Raw genomic sequence first — 19,575 nt, forward strand, 5'->3', positions numbered from 1 at the left:
AATAGCACAAGAAAAAAATAGCAACAATCAAGAACAATAAGAATAAATATAGCAGTGAACAAACATCACCAATCAAAACCATCAAGAACAAACAGCAACAATCAGCAACAACAATAAACACAACACTGAGCAATTAAATAAAAATACATCTGAACAACAAAAACAGTTCCATAATTACTGTAAAATAAAATAATCTAAATTTCTCATAACAGAAAAACCTAAGAAAATCATTACTAAGAAAAAAACCTAAGAAAACTAAAAACAGATAAGCAAGAAACCTAAGAAAACTCAAAACAGATAAGCAAGAAATTACTTAAAAAAAACCATGAACAACAGAGATTCAGCATTTCAGATGAGGGAGAGGGAGCTCAGATCAGGGCTGAGCACTGGCGTAAGCTCAGCCAAAACAGAGGCCGAAGCGTGGTGATAACAGCAGGCTGGAGCAAAAACAAGGGCTTGAGGCAAGCTCGACCAAGCGACGAAGAGGGAGTACCGCGGCGGAAGCACGGCGATACAGAGGCGGCGGAAGCTCAGAACAGACGCGGAAGCTCAAAACTGACGGGAAAGCGAGGCGAGCAGACGCGTTTCGACGACCATGGGTGCAGTGCGGACGGCGGAGGCGCAGATCGCGACGGCGGCGGTAGTGCGGTGGCGGTGACACAGCTTGAAGAAGAAAGTGGCATTGGAGGCTAGGTTTTGTAATTTTGTTGAGAGAAGGAAGCAGATACGGTGAGTGAGAGAGACAGAGAGGGAGTCTGGGTTAGGGAGGCGTCTTTTATTTATTTTTTTTTGTTGAAAAGGGAAAACCGGCCGGGTCCCGGTTCGTTCCGATCGGCCGGTTCTCGGCTTATTAATGGTTTTTAAATTAACGATTTTCAGATACTAATCGAACCGTGATTGTTGTCGGTTCACGATTAGACCGGTCGGACCGGTCGGACCGGTCCGGTTTTCAGAACCTGGTATATATACATTGATAATTGATTTATGAGTGTACAAGAAAAGTGAAACAACTTGTTGGTATGAAACGGATGGAGACTGTACCAGATGCAACTGTAAAATATCTTTGCTGCAAATCGTTTTATTTTGTTCTATATTTTAGAGCTTATGTTTCTGTAGACTGTAGTATTCTAACTTGATCTGTAAATAGAAATGAGAAAAGCAAGATGTACTAGTCAGACCATATTATAAATGAAATTGAAATATCGTAAAGTTGTTATATATATATATTCTGTTTTATACATTTATCTTATTCATTGTGCTTCAAATTGAAGAGTAACACTGTAAAGTAGACAAGTAGGGAAACAAGTAGTGTAAAGTGTAAACTGTAAAGTGGCGGAAGTTCCCAAATTCAACAACAAAGAAAGTAACAGCGACAGGATTGATGGAATTAAAACGTCTTAAACATTGTTTCTTGCGTGATTATTGGAAAGAAAAAGACTCTCAATACTTTGCTGCCATCTGTAACATAAAACTTTATGAGCTATATAGTCACTGACTTTGACCCGCAAATTGTCAATATTGAATAAAAACTAATTAAAAATAATATAATTCTTTATTTTTACTCACTATGTTACATCAAATCATTTTTTTTTATCAAAGATAAGAGACTCGAACCCGCAACCTCTTAATTGAGTATGAGAAGACTATGCTAGTTAAGCTATTACTCATTAGCATGTTACATCACATCATTATAATTATAGTTTGTTTGTAGTTACATGTTCAACGGTCCCTAGATATTGTTTCATTTGCTGCTAATATCTTTTTAGGACACGTTTTCAGTCTTTGGCATTGTTTGCTCACTGATTTCATATTTATTACTTGTATAACGACCGTGGCTTCTGAAGCCAGGCGTCAATCTCTCAATTAACCAGAATAAAAAAAAAGAAAATGGGGGAGTAACGTAAACACGTTACATTCTCCCCACATCTTCTCCCTCTGTTATCTCTCTTTCATTTTCTTTTGAAACTCTAAATCCCACCTTCCCCTTCTTCTTCTCATAGATAGCCAACTTACTCCTTCTGCTCCGGATAATATCTGGCCATTCACGCTCTGTTTATCGCTCTCCCTATCTCCCAAATCCTCATTTTCTTAAGGCATATCTCTCGCTCCCGAACGCCGTATCTTCAACATCGTTTTTGTCAACCTCCGTGTGAAAACCCTAACCCACCGAGCTAAGCGGAGAGATGCCGGCAATGCTGAGAGACTGGGATCTCTGTTGCGGGCTTCAGACTCTCACGAAGAGCGTTAGCCCGGCGGCTTGCTTCAAGGCAACTGACGAATCGCATCGCACTTCCTCAGCAACGGCGGTTGCAGCTACAAAGGTCCAATCATCATCTTTTCAGGCGTCTTCGTTGTCGATTGGTAATGGCTCCCTATCCCTCGAATTCAAACCGTGTCTTCTTCCATCTTTTTATTCAATATTATGCCTATCACCTATTTCTTGATCTCTCTCTTTAATATAGCTGCCTGTGCGATTAGGGTTCATGGAAAAGGATCCTGGGAACAAATTTTTTTTGGTCTGATTTGTCAGATTCATTTAAAGATCGGTGGTAGTTCTCAAGAGGAAATCAGCCTAGGGTTCATGTCACTTTTCCTCTCTCTTATCTTGGGAAACAACAAGTTAGGTGGGAATTTTTACGGCGGCCCTGTCCTTTCTCTGTCCCCTTCCATCATGTGGTGTGTTTCACTGTTCAGTCCGAATTTTCTGTGATGTAGGTATGTAGTGGTCATGACTTGTTTCAGATTTTTTTATATTTGTTTACTTTGATAGTCAAGTTTCCTTTCAATTAACAGGATTTGTTTTTGTCCCTGTTTGAGCGTTCTTTTCTGATTCTGTTTTGGAAATTGGGTTTTTTGTTTTGATATAAGATGTTGCGTTCCAGTAACAGTAATTGTTTTTGGAACTGTTTATCCATTCCCTTCTGATTTCCTTTTAAAAATTGGGTGGTTTTGTTTGTATCGCTGCTTGTGTGATAGATGAAACAAATGAACTATGCTTAGTGTCAACTGATTCAGTAAAGCTTCTCTCTAATCTCACCCGTTGGAAGGAATGTTGGAAGATAACACTCAGAATCATCAGAATATGGAGTTTAATTGATTATACGGATCTGAATGAAGAACATGCTTTTCTTCAGCTTCTGATAATGGATAAAGAAGTTAGTTATTATAGCTATTTTGATAGTATTGTTGAATAAGTTTGTATAGCAAAATTTTAGTCACTTTAATTAGTCATTTGAATTGGATAATAACTGTTCAATGCACAGATTTAATCATGCTGGTTCAGATGCTTTTTGAAATTGGCTTTAACTAAAAGTTTTATATGATGTTGACTAGAAACATAAATTGAGTTTACTACTACACATGTGTGGAGTGTAAGTGTTGATATTTTCTTATCTTATTTGTTATCAGTTTTAATGTGTTCTTTGGGGTTTTTATTTGTATGTGAAAATTCTAAAATATCTTCAATTTTCTAACTGATTTAAGGTGCTGGAAATGACATGCTTTAAAGTTTCTCAAATAATTTTTTACTCATAAGGTCTCAAATTTCTGTATAATTTGTTCTTACTTTTGGTTAATGATTTGGACCGTTTTTTTCGGGTGTGAAAAATTTGAAATTGTGTTTGACTTTGTGTTCTCGGTTTTCCTTTGTTGTTTTGTAGATTTTATTCCAGGCTGAAAATGCTAGAATAATTGCAATAACTAATGGGATTCTTATTTGTAAGGTTCATGTTGATTTTGCAATTATCATTAACTTTTAATTTATTTTTTTTCCGAAGATTTTACATGCAAAGTGATTGAGAGTCAAATTTGGTTTTGTTGCTTTTTTTTTTAGTTACCCGTTCTTCAACTGTGCAGCAACTTTTGGGTTCAGAGAAGATGGTTGGCAAAGTTAAGTAAGATGGTTTTTGTAATTTTAGAAAATAAAAATATTTTGTTTTTATATTATCAAAGTGGCAAAGTATTGAACTAAATAAGATGGTTTTTGTAATTTTAGAAAATAAAAATATTTTGTTTTATATTATCATTGGGTTTTTATCCTATAATATTTCAGCCTTATTTCTTCTTGGGTATTGAACTAAATAATTAATTAGTATTGTTGTTCTGTCTTTTTTTTTTTTACCATTTGCTTCAGATTGGAGCTATTTATCTCTTATATTTCTAACTGTTGAATGATGTCTTTTTAAGCATTTAATTTCGGAAAACTATTGTGTTAGAACGGTGGAAAATTCTTTAAAAATCTGTATGATGTAATTTCAACTGCTGGGTTCCTTTATTTTATTCTTTGTTGTTTCTCTGATCTTTTGGTTTTTATTTTCTTGGGTACTTATTATATCAATGCATATTTTGTTTCCCGCTTTTCTGATGTGTTATGAGTGATAGGCGTGATGGATGAAGATTTGTTTTTGATGGTCCGCTCTGGTGTTTGCAGTGACGGTGGTGGCACTACTAGGTATGACCCTTCATTCATATTATTCTGTTTTTTGTTATATTTCATTTTAAATTTCACCTTTGTGGGCTTGATACGGTCCAATTTCAATTGCTGCCTTCCTCATTTTGTATGTTGAGAAGTTGTTACATGTTTCCTTACTACTGTTTATTTTCTTTTTTTATGTTTTCCTGATGTTCTTTCTACTTCAATTTTTCACATGTCTATTTTTTTTTTAATTATTCCACACAATGGAATTGGAAGTCAAATTTATCTATCTACTTTTTTTGTTTTTTAGTTTTTTTTTTCTTGTGTGTTTTTGTAACTAGATTTGGTTTTAGATTTAGTTATTTATTTTTTTTGTAATTTCAGTTACAATTGATTGAATTGTTTTTTCATTCCTTGAGTATTGGTAATGTATTTAGAAGATAATGGTATGTGTGTCTTTTTATTTTGGTTAGTGCTGATTTTTGTTAAAAAATATTTTATACTTTATAGATGATAGATGATTTTTTATTTGATATCTTATGTTTCTTTATGGTTATTTCTTTGTTATTTTTTGTGGGCCTTACTCTCTTTTGTTTATTTCTTTCTCTCTTGATTGAATCTTTTATTTTTTTAGTTTTCTGTTTCTATTGGGGTAAATAATGGGGTTGTTATTTCTACGTGATGTCCATGTTGATTTTATAGGTATCGTAAACAATTTTTTTATTTTCGTTGTTCTGAATTTTTGGACAGAAAAGATTTGAGAGTGAAATTTAGCTTTGTGCCTTTTTTATTTTTTTCATATTAAAATTATTTGTTGTTAGTCACCAGATTTCATTTGTATAAAATTAGTAAGAATTTGATGTCATGTTGATTTTACAAGTATCATGAACATTTTATTTCATTTTTTTTTTCTAAAATTTTGCACACAAGGCTTGAGAGTCAATTTTAGTTTCTTGCATTTTTTTTAATTATAATTAATGCTACTGTATATTTTGAATGTTCAATTTCAAATATCTATTAGTTGTTTTCTTTTTTTTCCCGCCCAAATTAAAAAGTTTAACTATTTCAAAGATTCAAGTTTCTCAGTTGTATATTGCTAGATATACCCCTCCCTCCCCATTTTTTTTTATCTTGTGTTAACTGAACCTACTATATTGTGTGTGCTAAAGTGTCATTCTCTTAAAAGAAAATCTGCCTATTGCCATGAGAGAAGGTGGTGATGTGTTTATCTTGTGTTAAGTGAAGCTACTATATTGTGTGTGTGATCAAGTTGATGAGAGTGAGAAGGTGATGATATATTTATTTGCTTATACAATGTGCTAACTTTTATTGTTTGGTTTTTTAGACCTATTTGTATTAATTTGTCTAATTTGGTTTTAATTTTAATGGATTTATTGAAATTAGGAATATGTTCTTGGCTTTACACAAGGTTGTGCTCAGGATTAGAAAAAGGAAAAGCCTCCTTGAAGAGGTTGACAAGATCCTTGAAGCTCAAATTTGATGATGCTAATGCTTTTGAGGATGAATCTGCATCTGGTGAGGGGGTTCAAGTGACATGGTTTTGCATGTCATTTAACTAGAGCTACTGATTAGGATTTATAGGGCATTAGATATAGGTGATGCAAATGTGTCCACTCTTCTTTGGTATGTAATGTGAATGTTTTTTAGTTGTCTCAAATTTAATTATGTAGTTCTTTATCTTTGCAGTGCAGCTCTATATAGGCCAATAAAATGCAGTAGCTCTTTAGTGATATATATTAGATTTTGTTTTGGCAAATGATTTATATTTGAAGAGTTATATATATACTGTGTTGCGAATTTTATTCAAGAAAAAATTGAGAATCTAGTTGAAAATGATAATTGATGAGAATTTATATGGCTTGTGTTGAATGTTTTCTTAGAAGAAATATAAGAATTAATTATAGAAATTGAGAAGGATATTTAAATGATATTATTTTGAGTTGTTTTGAACGACTTTTAAAGAAGACAGAATGACTGATATCGGTTATTGAGAGAACATAAAGTAATAATTACTTGCCTAACTCTAAATAGATAGCTAGGTTATCTAGATTAGGTTGAGAAAAAAAATCAATTTGAGAAAAGGTCATTATGTTTTTTCGGTTGGATAAGAAAAACTACCATTATGATTACCTTCTATACGTTAAGTTAGAGTATGTTATTAGATTTACACTACATTTAGATAGAGGATCGAAGGTTTAACCATTTTTCTAAAAATTAGTTAGGTTGAAGGTATTCAATGATATTGTGATTTCAAAACACATCTCAAAACACATCACACTTCTGACGTTTTATGTTTTTCATTTTTTTTTTTCATATGAAACTAAAGCTAAGTGTAATCCTTTTTTTTGAGTCTGTTCATTCTATTTACTTCTTATTCTTTTATTTTTATTCTTTAGCTAGCAATATTATGAGCGAGTCATTTACACTTGTTATAGAGAATAGAACATTTACAATGAAGAGGAAAAGAGGCGAGATCTTTGCCACAAGAAACGGTTAATTAATTCTCTTGGTAATGATTATTTCTTTGATTAATGATATATTATTTATCTTTACATTAGTTGAAGCATCTCAAATTATTTTGATTCTTTTATATATATATATATATATGTTTATTTCAGTATTTATTTATTTTTGTAGTAGATTTTTTCTTTTAGTTTTAGTAATAAATTTATTTGTATTTTTTTTTTTGTATAGATCAAGAGGCCTTTTTATTCGAGAATGTACTAACTTCTCATGGGTCAATATCCAACCATATATATATATAGAAAAGGTTTATTTGAGTTATGATTTCTATTTGTAGAAGTGATTGTCAAGATGGGATTCAAACTGATTGGTTGACAACTGAGTTTTTGAATCAGATTACATGTTAAGGAATACCAAATCATGTTCTTAAATTGAAAAAAGATGCTCCTATTATTTTGCTAAGGAACATAGATTAGGCAAATGAATTGTGTAATGGAACTCGATTCATTGTTCAAGATCTTGGAAATAATATTATTAGTGCTAAAATTGTATCTGGAAATAACATTGGTGACAAAATTTTTATTCCTCGGATGAATTTAGTACCCAGTGATCCTAGTATTCTTTTTAAATTTCAATGTAGGCAGTTTTCAATTAGTCTTTGTTTTGCGATAACTATTAATAAGAGTCAAGGGAAACTTTGTCTCTGGTTAGTATTTATCTTCGACGAGTTTTTCTCATGGACAGTTATATGTTGCGATATCTAGAGTGACAACAAGATTAGGATTGAAGATATTATTGTCTAATGAAGATGATAAATATTGGAACTTTACATCTAATGTTGTGTATAAGGAAATTTTTCAAAAAATATAATTGGTAAGTGGATTATTTAACAGAATTCTTTGTTTAGTATATTTTTTTTTCATATCCTATAGATTCTACTTTTTCCTAATTCCTATTGTCTTTTGCATTTGGGGTTTGTTTTGTTCCATATACCTTAAATTCTATATTTGGTTATCGTTCAGAAGAAGCGTCGTGGATCTACTGACTGAGTGTTCTTTGTTGATATGCATGTCTAACATTGCTCACAATGGATTTGGATTAGGGTGCTGTTGATGATTATCACCACCTTATTAGAGGGAAACAAAATATATATTTAAAAAGTTTTACTATTATTGTTTTAGTTCAGTTGTATTTATTTGATGTCTATTTTAAAACATAAAAATTTCTATACTAATGTAAAAAGTAATAATACGAGAAAAATAAAAAAAATGAACTTATGTCGTGAATAAAAATTTTTTACCCATGCAACGTTGGAGATATTAATTGCAAGTAAAGAAACGTTAGCACAAATTATATACTATGGAGAAGTTTTTAAGTGTACCGTCGTATTGGTATTTCAGTAATTTTTAACCGTTGATCTTATATATATATATATTTTATAATTAAAATCAACAATTAAAAATCATTGAAACACCAATACTACGGTACACTTGAAAATTTTCCTATATTATATCCAATATTTTGTTACCGTAAACTTTAAGATTGTTTACCCCCTCCCCTTAATACGTTCACATCAAGTAGAAAACTACGATAATTGATCAATGCCAACCATAATTGGATTCTAAAACATCAAAAATCAAAGAAATTCAACATTCCTTCTAAAATTTTGAAAATTGGGAGAAAGAAGAGATTGGGGTAAAATAACAAGTTACTTATGAAATTATTTCAGTAGAAACGTAGAGCTCGATGCGGTGAACGTATGGTTACAAACGGTGCGGCGATCGGGGCTCGGACGGAGGAGATACAGCGAATTGAAATCATTGTAAGGGTTCGGTGTTTCTTTCTTTCCTTCCCTGGAGCTGAATGCTTTCAACGTGCTTCAGCTGAAATGAAGAGAAGATGGAGCGTTGGTTCACTTAAAAGGGCTGGTCCGGTTGGACCGACAGCTCGATTTGGGTCTGGTTCAATCGGTTCGGTCTGTTTGGTCCAATTTTAGACCGTTTTCTTTGAAATTAGTGTCAAAATTCTCGTTTCATGAGCTTTATCCTAATTTGATATAATTTTTATATTTCTAATCCTCTTTATTAAAAACTAATTTATTGACTAATTATCTACTAATTAATCGGGGTTTACATTCTACCCACCTAACAAAGAATTTTGCCCTCAAAATTCAAATCTAGTTACCTGAAAAGAGATGTGGATAGTCCTTTCGCATATCTGATTCAAGCTCCCAGGTATGTTCTTCGATACCACTTCGACTCCAAGCTACTTTTACCAATGATACTTCCTTCGCGCGTAACCGTTTAACACTAGTGTCATCAATTCTTACCGGAACTACTGGAAGTGTTAGATCTTCTCTTACTTGAATTGGTTCTGGTTCTAGAACATGACTTACGTCAGGAGTATATTTCTGAAGCTATGACACATGAAACACGTCGTGCAAATTCGAAAGATATGGCAGTGAGGCGATTCTGTAAGCCACTGGCCCAAATCTCTTCAGGATCTCAAACGGTCCAATATAACGGGGATTCAGTTTATTAGTCTTAATAGCTCTTCCCACTCCAGTGGTTGGTGTTACTTTCAGAAAGAAATGTTCTCCTTCTTCAAACTCCAAGGGCTTCCGCCTTTGGTCTGCATAACTCTTCTGACGGCTTTGGGCTATAAGCATTCGATATTTAAGAAGGAATGTTGAATTTCTTTAATTTTTGATGTTTTAGAATCCAATTAGCTTGAGGAAAATGTTCACTCTTACTTATGTGAAGTTTGGGTAAGGTGAGGATACGATAATTCTATTTTAATTTCATTGAATTTGAGCTTTGAGTATTAAATTGGATATATATGTGTTATAAATGTGTATTAGGTTGTGAATAAATAATTGGAGCTTGGAATTGTGGATATTGGAACTTGGAGGAAGCTGAGCCTAGTGTTTATTGAATTCTGGAAGGGCTGTGTTTATTATAATTAAAGTGCCTTAATCGTTACGTGGGAATCGGCCAAGGTATGGTTTAGGTTTCTTGCATTTAATATTTAATGTTCTGTGAATACTTAGGTTAGATGACCTTAAGATAAGTTGGATTGCCGGTGAACAATCAATGTTTAGGAATTTTGTTATTGAATATGATTAGTTGGTGTTTGTTGGATAATTGATGATTTGGAGAAATATGGAATTGTGGGATGTTTATGATAGAAGATTGATCAATTATGGTTTTTGGTTGGCATTGATTGATAGACTTGAATATTGAAAGTGTGATATTGTTAATTTGAGAATATGTTTTGTGTTGATTGTCAAATGATGAGGAAAAGGGAATGTCATATTGAAGAATGCAGGTTTTGTAGTAAAGGAATGGAGTTTTGATTGAAAATTGAGGTTTGGATATTTTTGTCAAGGTTGGTTTTTTACCGAACTTTGGCGAGGCATAACTTAGTTTCCAGACCTTCAATTTGTTTTCAATTTGTTTTAAAATGAAAATTGGGTTTGTGATGTTTATGCCATTCGAAGAACGGAAGGAAAACGATTTAAAACGATTGAGTTATGTCCATCGGAAGTTTGGCTGTTAAATATATGGTTATGTTGCTGGATTTTGGCAAGGTTTGCAACTCTTTGGTGATCTGCTGCTGCTTTTAAAAAGGACGTACATCCACGTGTACGCGTGGCCCAGGCATACGCGTGGAATGTGAAATTTGGTTGCGCGACTCAAGTAGTTCTACGCGTACGCGTGATGGACCAGCAAGCATGCCCACGCATATGCGTGACTCACGCGTACTCGTGACATGAGGTATCCATCTACGCGTACGCGTGAAAAAGGGGTGCGCGCGCGAGAGCTGCACTTGCCCATAGCCACGCGTACGCGTAAACCACGCACACGCGTGGACTCTATTTTCAGCAAACTTGGCTTTTAATATTTTAAACGGTGTTTCAAACTTTTAAACCTTTATCTTCATTCCATTGATCATAAATAATAGTGTTAAACCTGATAATCAAATGAAGTTAGGAAAAGAGGATAACTTGAAGGTGAAGTAAAGTTGAAAAGTGATGAATTGATTATGAGATGTTATGGACGAGTCTTATATGATACTTGATTGGATGTTCTGGTGAAAGATTATGTATGAAATTTGGCTTGAATGATTTAATGATCTGAGATACGAGGTTCCTTGGATAAAGTGTCGTGGCTTGCCACCACGTGTACCAGGTTGAAAACTCGATACTCTGTTGACCCTACGACGTAAGTGTGACCGGGCACTATATAAATTCCTGGGAATGTTACCCCCATTGAGCAATATTGATTATTTGAGATAAAGCTATGTATAGACTCTTGGGGATGCACATCGGGGGACAGTCTAAGTTCAATTTAGACTAGTCGGGTTGGCTGGATAACCGACAGATGAGCCTCATCAGCCATAGGACAGGCATGCATCATATGAATATTACTTGAATTACTTGCTTGTAATTTAATTGAGTGTGCCTATATGTACTTGCCATGTTAAATGTGTATTTGTTACCTGCAGTAATTGTAACCTTCTTGTGCTTGCCTTTATTTGTCTATTCGTCTGTGAAAATGCATGATGGAGTTGGAGGTATGGAGGAATGATAGTATGGGACATAGATTTAAGGTTAAGTTTAGTTAGGTTTAAATATTCTTAGAAAACCACCTTTTATGGCTCCTGTTTAATACTTTAAGCTCTATAATCTGAGTGTCGGCGTTCTAGGATTTCCTCTGGCATTCCCAGGACCTTATATATTATGTGCGTGGCACCTTTACCATACTGAGAACCTCTGGTTCTCATTCCATACTATGTTGTTGTTTTTCATATGCAGGTCGAGAGGCATCTCGTTAGGCGTCTGGACTCTTGAAGCGGAGTGGTTACTGGGTAGTTTTGCTGCACAGTGATGTATATAAGTACTTAGTTTTCTCTCCGCATAACTTATTCTTTTTTATCCTCTTAGAGGTTTATGGAGAGGCAGGACTGTGTATATGAACTTTTGGATTTTGGATATGTATGTATGTATGTGTAAATATTCTCCGGCCAGTCTTGACTTCGCGGGCTGAGTTAGGAGCTTGTTATCTTGTATCTGTGGCACTCTATTCCTACTTATATTATTTTATGTTTAGTAATTATGGTTTTCTTAGCACGGAAGTTAACTTGTATCTTGAGCGTTGCGCTTTTATTTCGCGATTTTTATTTCCTCTATTCTTCAAGGCTCCTAGCATATTATAATTCTTCTGCTATTATATATACTCATTTTATTTTAGAGGTCGTAATACCACACCACCTCTGTTTTACGACTTAAGCGTAAAGCTTAGTGTGATAGGGCGTTACATTATGGTATCAGAGCAGTTCGTTCCTATAGAGCCTGAGAGACGGACTGATTATGCTTCTGTGCATACTCTGTGTGTGACTATATGCTACTTAAGATATCTGACTGGTATATGTAGCATACATGTTCGTGAGTATGCATTTGGGATTTTAAAACATTAAACTTGAGATATTGTGACTGATCACCTTAATATCAATTGTTTGGTGTGAATAAGAACCAAATGTCGTCTCGCGGATCCGAGCGAGGTGCCCAGAGGGAAAATCTTAGGACCGAACCGATGGAAGCTTGGGTGCTGGTACAAGCAATGTAGGGCAATACTACAGGTCTATGACCTTTACTAATTTCCTTCAGAGTGGTCCACCTCGGTTTAATGGAAATGTCAATGCATTGGAGGCTGATCGGTGGTTTTGAGACGTGGAGAGATTTTTGTACATTCAGCATGTTCCTGAAGTACAGTCAGTGGAAATAGTGACCCACATGTTAGAGGGAGATGCTCAAAAATGGTGGCAGAAGTTATGTCATACCCTGCAGATGGAATTATCAGATATCCCTTGTAATAGATTCAAGACAGAATTTTACGGGAAATATTTTTTTGCATGCACTTCGCACTGCAAAGAAGTTGGAGTTAATGCAGTTGAAGCAAAAGAATATGTATGTTGCTGACTATACTCGTGAATTAAACAACCTGTGCTGCCTCTCAAGAGCTTGTCAAGGAAATCCAGCTGACTATGAGGAATGGAAGTGTGCTCAGTATGAGAAAGGACTTAGGAGAGACATCTTTAACTATGTGTATCCGTAAAGGTTAACGAATTTCATTGAACTGGTTAAGAAGAGTCAATTAGCAGAAAATTACTTCATGAAGTGGGCGATGCTACAGGAAGGCTATGGGAAGACTGCTCCAGATGAGCCATATAGAACTGGGCTAGATGAATGCTACAAGTGCGGGAAGCTGGGGCACACGGCTCGAGACTGTCCACACATGAAACGGCGGAATGTAACCGAAACCGATTCTCAGACTCGAGGTATCCATGAATTAGTCGTTGAATTCTGAAATTTCTTGCATATCATTAATATGTGATATTTATTCGTTATGTGTGACGTGCGTTGGTAATTGTAAAGCTCAAGTCGATAATTGGTCGAAGGGTATTAGTTGTTAAGACGGAGTAATGTTTAGTCAATTTAGAAGGGTGGATCGGTTTGAAGTTATGTTAGGTTTAAAATGGATAAGGGTTACAGATGAAGATATTCCAAAAACTATTTTTAGGACACGTTATGGTCATTATGAGTATGCGGTGACGTCTTTTGGATCGACTCATACTCCGGTAGTATTCATGGATTATGTGAACATGATTTTCCGGCCGTACCTAGACAAATTTGTTATTATCTTCATCGATGATATTCTTGTTTATCCTAAAACTGAAGAAGAGCATACTGATCATTTGCGAACCGTACTGTAAATTCTGAGAGACAGAAAGTTTTATGCAAAGTTATCTAAATATGAGTTTTGGAAGAGTGAGGGGAAGTTTCTCGGTCATGTAGTAAGCAAGCAAGGAATAGCTATGGATCCTGATAAGATGGAAGCAGTAATGAATTGGGATCGACCAACTTCAGTGACAGAGATTCGGAGTTTCCTAAGTTTGGCGGATATTATCGGAGATTTATTAAGGGATTTTCATAGCTCGCCTTACCTTTAACTAAGTTAACTTGGAAGGATACACCTTTTGTCTGGTCTCTGGAATGTGAAGAGAGCTTTCAAGTATTGAAGCACAGATTACTGCACTCGTGTTGGTATTGTCTGTACCAAGTGAACCGTTTGAAGTGTACTGTGATGCATCTTTGAAAGGTTTGGGGTGCGTTCTGTTGCAGTACCAGAATGTTGTAGCATACGCCTTACGGCAATTAAGGCCACATGAGATGAAATATCCAACACATGATTTGGAGCTAGCTGCTGTTGTGTTTGATTTAAAGATCTGGAGACACTACCTCTATGGCGTTAAGTTTCATATTTTCTCAGACCATAAGAGTTTGAAGTATATTTTTGAGCAGAAAGAGTTGAATATGCGTCAGAGGAGGTGGATGGAGCTTCTAAAAGATTATGATTTTGAATTGAATTATCATCCAGGAAAAGCGAACGTTGTGGCAGACGCCTTGAGTCGGAAATCTTTATATGCAGCTTGGATGATGCTACGGGAAGAAGAATTACTAAGGGCATTTCAAGGTTTGAATTTGGAAGTTAGAGAAGAATCTGGAATTTTGTGTTTGAGTTAGTTGCAGATTTCAAGTGATTTTAAATCAAAACTTCTGAAGGCTCATCGAGACAGTAAAGCGTTACGTAAGGTATTACCAGCAATTGAACAAAGAAAACAGTGGAGAGTGTCAGAAGGACAAGATGGTTTGTGGAGGTTCAAGAACCGGATTGTTGTGCCAGATATTGGAGACCTGCGACAGAGTATCTTGAAGGAAGCTTATAAGAGTGGATTCTCATTCATCCAGGGAGCACTAAAATGTATCAAGATCTGAAAGCGATGTTCTGGTGGCCAGGTATGAAGAATGATGTGGCATTGCATGTATCTAAATGTTTAACGTGTCAGAAGGTTAAGATTGAGCATCAGAGACTATCAGGGACCCTTCAGCCTTTGGAGATTCCACAATGAAAATGGGAGAGTATCGCAATGGATTTTGTGATAGGTTTGTCTAGAACACGGTCTGGTTGTGACGCTATTTGGGTGGTTGTGGATCGATTGACGAAATCAGCTCACTTTCTTTCTATCCGAATAAGTTGTACAATGGAAGAATTAGCTCGAATGTATATTAGAGAGATTGTCAGGTTGCATGGCGTGCCTTCTACCATTATATCTAACAGGGATCCTTGCTTTACATCAAGGTTTTGGAGATCTTTTCAGCGTGCATTTGGAACTCAGCTAAGTTTGAATACTGTGTATCACCCTCAGACAGATGTTCAGTCAGAGAGAACTATCCAGACCTTGGACGATATACTAAGGGCTTGTGTTTTGGACCAGCCAGTGAGCTGAGATCGGTATATGCCATTAGTGAAATTTACTTATAATAATAGCTACCATGCGAGCGTCGGAATGGCTCCATATGAAACTCTGTATGACAGGAAATGTCAATCTCCGCTATGTTGGTATAAAACTGGAGAAAGAAGTTTGTTAGGGTCAAAAATGATAGCTGAAACCACTGAACAGATAAAGAAGATTCGTAGTCAAATGCTTATAGCCTAAAGCCGTCAGAAGAGTTATGCAGACCAAAGGCAGAAGCCTTTGGAGTTTGAAGAAGGAGAACATGTCTTTCTGAAAGCAACACCAACCACTAGAGTGGGAAGAGCTATTAAGACTAAGAAACTGAATCCCCGTTATATTAGACCATTTGAGATCCTGAAGAGAATTGGGCCAGTGGCTTGTAGAATCGCCTTACTGCCATATCTTTCGAATTTGCACGACGTGTTTCATGTGTCACAGCTTCGGAAATATACTCCTGACGTAAGTCATGTTCTAGAACCAGAACCAATTCAAGTAAGAGAAGATCTAACACTTCCAGTAATTCCGGTGAGAATTGATGACACTAGTGTTAAACGGTTACGCGCGAAGGAAGTATTATTGGTAAAAGTAGCTTGGAGTCGAACTGGTATCGAAGAACATACCTGGGAGCTCGAATCAGATATGCGAAAGGACTATCCACATCTCTTTTCAGGTAACTAGATTTGAATTTTGAGGGCAAAATTCTTTGTTAGGTAAGTAGAATGTAAACCCCGATTAATTAGTAGATAATTAGTCAGTAAATTAATTTTTAATAAGGAGGATTAGAAATATGAATTATATCAAATTAGGATAGAACTCATCGAAACGAAAATTTTGACACTAATTTCGAAGAAAACGGTCCAAAATTGAACCAAACAGACCGAACCGGATCCGAACCGGGTTGTCGGTCCAAATGGACCAGCTCTTTTAAGTGAACCCACGGTCCATCTTCTCCTCATTTCAGCTGAAGCACGTTGAAAGCATTCAGCTCCAGGGAAGGAAAGAAAGAAACACCGAACCCTTACGGTGATTTCAATTCGCCATGAATCCACTTTCTCAGGTGCACCATGCAGCTTTTTGCCAAAATTACTAACTTCCTTTTTATGTTATGGTTTCATGGATTCTGTGCTTTCTTTGCAGAGGTTACTGAAGATGGTGGATGGTATAAATTTCAAGGACTTTGTGGCATTCTTATCTGCTTTTAGCGCTAAAGCTACTGCACAGCATAAAATTGAACGTATGTGTATCTATCTCTACCGCTCAGAATTGGAGTACTTTCTCTCTGCACAATTTTGTAAATGTAATTCCAAAATTGTTATTGCCGTTGAACATGCTCCCTTCAAGTTATATTCCTTTGGATTCTTATGTTTACTGAGTTATATAAAAAATGGAAAAACACTATTCATAGCTCAAACATTCGTGACACATGTATAAAAATACGATTTTTACCAATTACTTGTGTATTTAAATTGTTTTTTAATTAACAAAACAAAGAGAAGAAAATACTGATGTCAAATCGGTGGTTATTATAAAAGGTGTAGATATAATGGGATTGAAATAAATAATCAATAAAAATGTGGTTGACGGGTACCTGGCTACCGGCAAGGTGCTAGTGTTACAGAGAAGTTCTAACTTGTGTCCTTAGAAGTAGTTTTAATCAGAAGATGTAGAGTAGGTAAAAAATGCTGAATTTTTTCTCAGTTTATATACAAGCATAATATAGTTTGTTTAGTTGTTATGGTTCCATTGATTCATAGCTCACTCTCAAAGAACTTCAGGTCTGTCATTTGTTTGAATCGAATGGCGGTAACTAGGTTTACTTGTCCATGGCATTGTGTGGTTTGCTTTTAGTGGCGGTAACTAGGTTTACTTGTTTGTCTATGTTGCAGTTATTTTCAAAGTATATGATTCGGACCGTAATGGGAAGGTGCTTTCAATGATATACTGGAAGTCCTAAAAGATTTGTCTGGTTCATTCATGTCTGATGAACAGAGAGAGGTATCACCAAAGACTATACATGTCCCAATTTTAATTTCATCTTGCTATTCTAAATGAGTGATTTGGTTTTGGTCTCTGTTCTTTGATTTGCAGCGAGTTTTGAGCCAAGTTCTCAAAGAAGCCGGATACACAAAAGACTCCTCTTTGACATTGGACGACTTCATTAAGGTTTGTAAGTTTTATAATATTCTTTTCTGGACATGGTTTATTAGAGACGGTTTAATGGTCATTAGCGGATGGAACTACAGAATCAAGTAGAAAAAAAGAATGATGCCTTCAGAGAGGGATTTTTTTCTTATGTGAAAGCATTTCAGAAAAATCAACTTTTCTTGTGCCTTCTTAATCGAGAAATTTGGCCTAATTGCAAATATCAAGAACTTGTCTGTTAGAAGACTCCATTTTTAGGCTCTTCCGTTTCTTTCTATTTCTGGATATTGTTTAATTCTTGTTTCCCATCTGTCACAGGTTCTTGGCCAATCCGAACTAAAAATGGATGTTGAAATCCCTGTTGATTGAAAATGGCTTGATGTATTCTTTACTGTTCTTGAAAGGAAAAAAATTGTAATCTGTATTCTGTATTCATGAGATTCGTGTAATATAGCTCTTGTGGAAATGGAATTTGCACAAATACTGTTATCTCCTTGGGGTTCTTGACTTCTTGTATCATAGTTCTCTTAGGCCAAGTTAAGTTACTAACTCAGGACAGACATACAGAGATTCTTAGAGGCAGGCAACTGTCTTTGTATTTTTTGTCCCGAGACACTTGTTAAGACAACCTTAGAGCCACTAGTTGATTTCAGGTTTATAGTTTAATTTATTTAATTTTTCATTTTCCTTGAAATCTTTTCAATAATTTTCAGTTTCCTGAATTCAAATGAGGCAACTTTTGCTACTTGAAGCTTCCAATTTTTGATGATTTATATGATTTCTTTCTCAGTTCTCACTGCATATTTAAATTCTTCTTACTGTGCCTTTTCAGCGGTCAGAAATTATCTCTTCAGCACAAGCTAAAAGCAGCTTCATTGAATGTTAGAATTGTAAGATTATTGAATGTTAGAATTGTAAGATTAATGTTCTTTTCTAGGCTCTTATATGTCTTGTTGGCAGGGCTTATATTCATTATAAGAATAAAGAACATGCATATTGTTATGGTTAGTGGTTTCTGTGATTAACTTGTTACTAACAGTTCCATAACTAATTAATATGTTAACTAATCTCTATGGAAAAAATCCTTTAAAATGAGGGAAATTGTAAAGTGACAAACTAAGGAGTTAACTATTATTGAATTTATAATTTCTATCATGTGTGGGTTTTACTATCTTGATTTAAAGGTAATTAAGCTTTCACTTTAGAAGAATTTGATCCAATCTCTATATTTTTGTCGTTTTAACTTGTTCAAATTTTGAATGCCAAACTAAAAATAGTACTGCATATATTGCAACTAAGGTCAATTAGTAGTGGCAATAATTTAATCATGCATGGTTTTTACTCACTAGTTTTTTCCAAACATAAACATGTTTCTATTTACTAGGAGCAATAAATTATAGCTTTTGCAATGAGAGATGCCAAGAACATCGTCAGAATTCTTTGTATTTTTTTTTTATATTATCATGTTTAGTAATTTTTTAAAATTTTGATCTTTTATCAATTTTTTTATTTATTTTTCTTGTTCATGCAATAGATATTTTTGTTTAAAGTTTTTTTTTTTTTTTAATGTTCTCTGGTACATATTGTTGTATCTTCTAATAAAATTTTTAGTACTCATTGTTCATATAATTTATTTTAATATAAGTTATTGATTTTATTAGAAAGACCAAGCTAAATGCAAAAGGAATACTAAACAAGAGTACTGAACAATTATGATTAAAAGTATTAAATTTTAACACATAAATTTAAGTTCTTTTTCAAAAATATTATGATCAAAGAGTGTTAAAAAAATAATTTTGAATGGTATAAATTTATGTCATTTTTATCTAAACTTAATTTTGAATAATATAATTCAAACAATATTTATTTTACTATAATATATTTTGATAAAAAATTACCAAATATAAATGATCTTAACGTCAACACAAAAAGTCATGTCCTACAACCTGAAACAGTACAGTTACGGGATGACTTGACGTTTTGAGTACCACCCGTGCAAATAGTCGACCGGAGTATCAAACAGCCGAGAGGCAAGGAGGTTCCATTAGTAAAAGTTTTTTGGGGACGAGATGGTATGGAAGAACACACCTGGGAGCTAGCAAGCACAATGAAGACGGATTACCCATAGTTATTCTTAGGTGACTAAATTTTGAGGGCAAAATTTTATTGAGGGAGGG

The 19,575-nt window shown here is 34.8% G+C and overlaps 1 protein-coding gene, 1 long non-coding RNA gene and 1 pseudogene across 28 annotated transcripts in view; 2 read left to right on the top strand and 1 right to left on the bottom strand.

Moving 5' to 3' along the window:
• LOC140179672 (uncharacterized) overlaps positions 1 to 750 on the bottom strand; it is a 1,103-nt gene extending 353 nt beyond the window's left edge. The window contains exon 1 of the long non-coding RNA XR_011873428.1: positions 314 to 750. This is a non-coding gene — a long non-coding RNA (uncharacterized lncRNA). The remainder of the gene's footprint in view (positions 1 to 313) is intronic.
• Positions 751 to 1,592: 842 nt separating this feature from the next.
• LOC112754880 (uncharacterized) lies at positions 1,593 to 6,288 on the top strand. 27 transcript variants are annotated; one of them, XR_003178803.3, is made up of 7 exons: positions 1,593 to 2,361; positions 2,463 to 2,715; positions 2,977 to 3,155; positions 3,660 to 3,717; positions 3,833 to 3,888; positions 4,381 to 4,450; positions 5,819 to 6,288. XR_003178803.3 is itself a non-coding variant. In XM_072219199.1 (7 exons), exons 3-7 carry the CDS (start codon positions 3,144 to 3,146, stop codon positions 5,913 to 5,915), a joined length of 303 nt encoding a protein of 100 aa, XP_072075300.1. In that variant the 5' UTR covers positions 1,593 to 2,361; positions 2,463 to 2,715; positions 2,977 to 3,143; the 3' UTR covers positions 5,916 to 6,288. The 27 variants fall into 27 exon arrangements, 13 of the variants coding, with proteins under 13 accessions (XP_072075300.1, XP_072075303.1, XP_072075311.1 ...); XM_072219199.1 differs by having other exon boundaries at positions 3,660 to 3,722; positions 3,833 to 3,893; XM_072219202.1 differs by having other exon boundaries at positions 3,833 to 3,893.
• A 9,922-nt stretch (positions 6,289 to 16,210) lies between these two features.
• LOC112758865 (calcineurin subunit B-like) lies at positions 16,211 to 18,064 on the top strand (annotated as a pseudogene).
• Positions 18,065 to 19,575: the final 1,511 nt, after the last annotated feature.

The sequence above is a fragment of the Arachis hypogaea genome, chromosome 16 (genome assembly GCF_003086295.3).
Source record: "Arachis hypogaea cultivar Tifrunner chromosome 16, arahy.Tifrunner.gnm2.J5K5, whole genome shotgun sequence".
Taxonomy (NCBI): Eukaryota; Viridiplantae; Streptophyta; class Magnoliopsida; order Fabales; family Fabaceae; genus Arachis; species Arachis hypogaea.

What these genes read in the sequence shown, in the direction of transcription:
- LOC112754880 (XM_072219199.1), top strand. An exon ending in ATGGGATTCTTATTTGTAAG is followed by an intron (nt 3,723 to 3,832) that starts GTTCATGTTGAT and finishes TTTTTTTTTTAG; the next exon opens with TTACCCGTTCTTCAACTGTG. An exon ending in AAGATGGTTGGCAAAGTTAA is followed by an intron (nt 3,894 to 4,380) that starts GTAAGATGGTTT and finishes TATGAGTGATAG; the next exon opens with GCGTGATGGATGAAGATTTG.